Here is a 3,278-nt window from a genome sequence, read left to right as displayed (position 1 = left end):
TTCTGAGGCTCCGTCTAACATACTTTGGACATGTTGTGAGGAGAGACCGGTCCTTGGAGAGGGACATCATGCTTGGTAGGGTGGAAGGACAGCACAGGAGAAGAAGGCCCTCTATGAGGTGGGTTGATTCAGTGACTGGAATAATTGGGATGGGAGTGTCAGAGACAGTGCAATTGGCACAGGACAGAGCGGAGTTTAGGACTGCTGCACACAGGGTCACTATGAGTCGCAGGCGACTCGACGGCACATAAGAACAACAACAACATAGCTCTAATCAGGCGCACCTTTGTCTCCAGCCTGATGTCATTGCTCTTCAGTACTCTGGAAAGGTCCATGATAGCTGACTTTCCCAATGCAATCCATCTCTTGATTTCCTGACTACTGGTTACCAAGAGTGTTGACTGTGGAGCCAAGCAAACTAACTGTTAAGTATTTCAGTTCCTTCACCATCCATACTGATGCTGCCAATTGGCCCTTTGTTTTCTCAATGTTGAGCTTCAATTTCTATTGAAGATTGCAGTCCTTGACCTTCTGGAGCAAGCATTTCATGTCCTTTTCAGTTTCAGCAATCAGGGTTGTGTCATCTGCATAAAACAGACTGTCAATGAATCATCGAGCAATCCTGATGTCACATTCCTCTTCATACAGTCCAGTGTCCTAGATGATCTGTTCTGCATACAGATTGAAAATTTATGGAGACAGAATACAGCCCTGGTGGACCCCCTTCCCAATTTTGAACCATACAGTATCTCCTTGCTCTGTTCTGACGACTGCTTCCTAGTCCAAGTATAGATTTCACATAAGCACAATCAAATGTTCTGGGTTTCCCATTCTTCTCAGAGTCAGATATAGCTTGTTGTGATCCACACAGTCAAAAACCTTTACATAGTCAATGAAGCACAGATAGATATTCCTCTAGTGCTGTCCACTTTCTGCCAAGATCCATCTAACATTAGCTATTATATCCCTAGTACCATGATCTCTTCTAAACCCAGCCTGCATATCTGCCAGTCCTCTGCTGACGTGTTGCTACAGTCATTTTTGGATAATTTTCAGCAGAATTTTCCTTGCATGTGATATTAATGATATTGTTTAATAATTTTCGCACTCTGTCGGTCCACCTTTCTTTGGAATGGGAACAAATATTGATCTCTTCCAGTCAGTTGGCCAGCCGGCCGTCTTTCAGATTTCTTGGCACAACTTAGTGCGCACATCCAGGGCAGTGTCTGTTTGTTGAAATATGTCAATTGGTATGCCGTCAACTCCTGGAGCCTTGGTTTTTGACAATTCTTTCAGAGCAGCTTGAACTTCCTCCCTCATCACCATAGGCTTTTGAACATACGTTATTTCATGAAATTCAGTGTCAGCCAATTCCTTCTAATACAGGGACTCTGTATACTTCTTCCATCTTCTTTTAATGCTTCTTGGGCCATTTAACACTCTGCCCAAAGTATCCTTAAGTATTGCCACTCTGGCTTGAATTTGTTTTTCAACTCCTTGCGAATTTGCCCCTTTTGATTTTCTGACTCCAGCTCTTTGCACATTTCATTATAGTATCTCTTTTAAACTTCTCTCAGCCTCCAACTCCTGATACTTCATCTTTAATCTAGCTGATAAATCTGCTTCCTGTTTGACTGAGAAAAAAGAAACAATGAGCAGAGCTCTCCCAGTATGTGCATCAGCTTACTTTTAAGTCGGCCACAGACCAAAGACATTCTATTTTTCTTCTTCTGATAAGAGAACAATTATCCTGTTAAGTCAGTGTTTCCACTGGAGCCCTACACTTTGCTCTACCTCTCTAGAGGAGCTTTGGTAGCGTTATGGATAAAGAATTCAGTAGTTAACCAAAAGGTTTAGAGATTTTCATTCACTAGCTGCTCCATGGGAGGAAGAGATCATAGTTTGCCTCCATTAAGATTTACAGCCATTGTGAATATTGTCATTAATGTTATAAAATGAAACATAGAATGGTGAATGAAAAGCCAATTTGCTTTGCAAACGTTTGCTCAAATTTTAATTTTAAAAATTATTAGTTAAAAATATTTACAACCTCAGAAACTTTATAAGGCAACATTTGTGAGTCTGAATTCACTTGATGGCCATGGGTTTTGGTTTAAGATTTATTAGTATTCTTCAGCAATTTTTTTTTCTTCCTCTAGGGAATCAGTTACTAGCACATTGACATATTATAATAATCTCTTCTTTATAAAACCAAATCTCTGCGTTTGGAAGTATGAAGGATCAGTGCAGAGAGGAAGAGCCTGGATGAAATGGATTGACACTGTGACACATTGTATTCTTCTTTGTTTTCATTCAGAAAGAGACATTCACGTGGTAAGGAGAGAACTAAAAACAACTGAAATATCACCTTCTTTTATCTCTTAAATAATGCATCTGAGAATATGGTCTATAGATACATATCTCACAGTTTCAAGCATAACATTCAGGATCTAATAAACAATGTATAACAAATTTTAAACTCATCTGCTCTGATATGTTTTTAGCTCACTGTAGAGAAATGCATGGATAAAAGCATAAGAAGAAATAGTTAGCTAACTTGCCCTCTACCAAGAGGAATGTATTTCATACTTGTAGCAGGGAGATGCTCTCTCGACACACACAAACCCAAAGTAGCCTCTTTTGCCTCCAAGTCTGGAACCTTTCCGATGCTTATATTCACAGCAGGAGCTTAATCTGTTCACCTGCAGTCCATTCAGGAAAAAGGTGAGGCTGAAAGGGAAACCATGGTGTCTTTTGGAAATAAATTGAAAGGTCTCTGGAATAAAAAAAGAAAAAAAAACAAAAATACTGACTTTAACATATTCTTAATAGCACTTTTCTTTTTTTTTAAAATAACACTTTTATATTTAAATAATACAATATGTTGTTCTAGATAACTTTTTGTATTGTGTTGTTGTTGTTAGTGCCATCGAGTCATCTGCTACTCATAGCAACCCTATGTACAACAGCCCTAAACTCTGTGCCAATCTTCCTATCATCGACACACCCATCTGCATTACCCCAGTCACTGAATATTTTCTGTATTAAGGAAGATTTTTTTTCAATCATAAAAGTACATTCCAGTTGACATTATGTCAAGAATATAACCAAGGTCAGTGAAAACTAAGGAATGGGAGTCTATTCTAATGCCACCAAAATGAACTTTAAAGTGTGTATTTGGTTTACAATAAATGCTCCAAGACTTTATATTGGTAAGACCAAGTCTTTGATTTATGATAAAATAATAGTATCTAACATTGTATGAACATAGGCTTGGG

General features: G+C 38.6%; 1 protein-coding gene across 1 annotated transcript in view; it reads right to left on the bottom strand.

Moving 5' to 3' along the window:
* The window catches only part of LOC102859561 (chromosome unknown open reading frame, human C1orf173), a gene marked incomplete at its 5' end in the record, with an annotated part of 75,506 nt that extends 72,730 nt beyond the window's left edge, over positions 1–2,776 (bottom strand). Inside the window, one exon of the mRNA XM_006902368.1 lies at positions 2,590–2,776. Within this exon, the coding sequence (XP_006902430.1) occupies positions 2,590–2,776 (187 nt within the window). The remainder of the gene's footprint in view (positions 1–2,589) is intronic.
* Positions 2,777–3,278: the final 502 nt, after the last annotated feature.

This window comes from Elephantulus edwardii, unplaced genomic scaffold, assembly GCF_000299155.1.
Source record: "Elephantulus edwardii isolate Elephantulus edwardi_28Jun2011 unplaced genomic scaffold, EleEdw1.0 scaffold00398, whole genome shotgun sequence".
NCBI classification, from domain to species: domain Eukaryota; kingdom Metazoa; phylum Chordata; class Mammalia; order Macroscelidea; family Macroscelididae; genus Elephantulus; species Elephantulus edwardii.
Note: the sequence above shows the minus strand (reverse complement) of the source record. Positions and strands in the feature narration are given on the sequence as shown.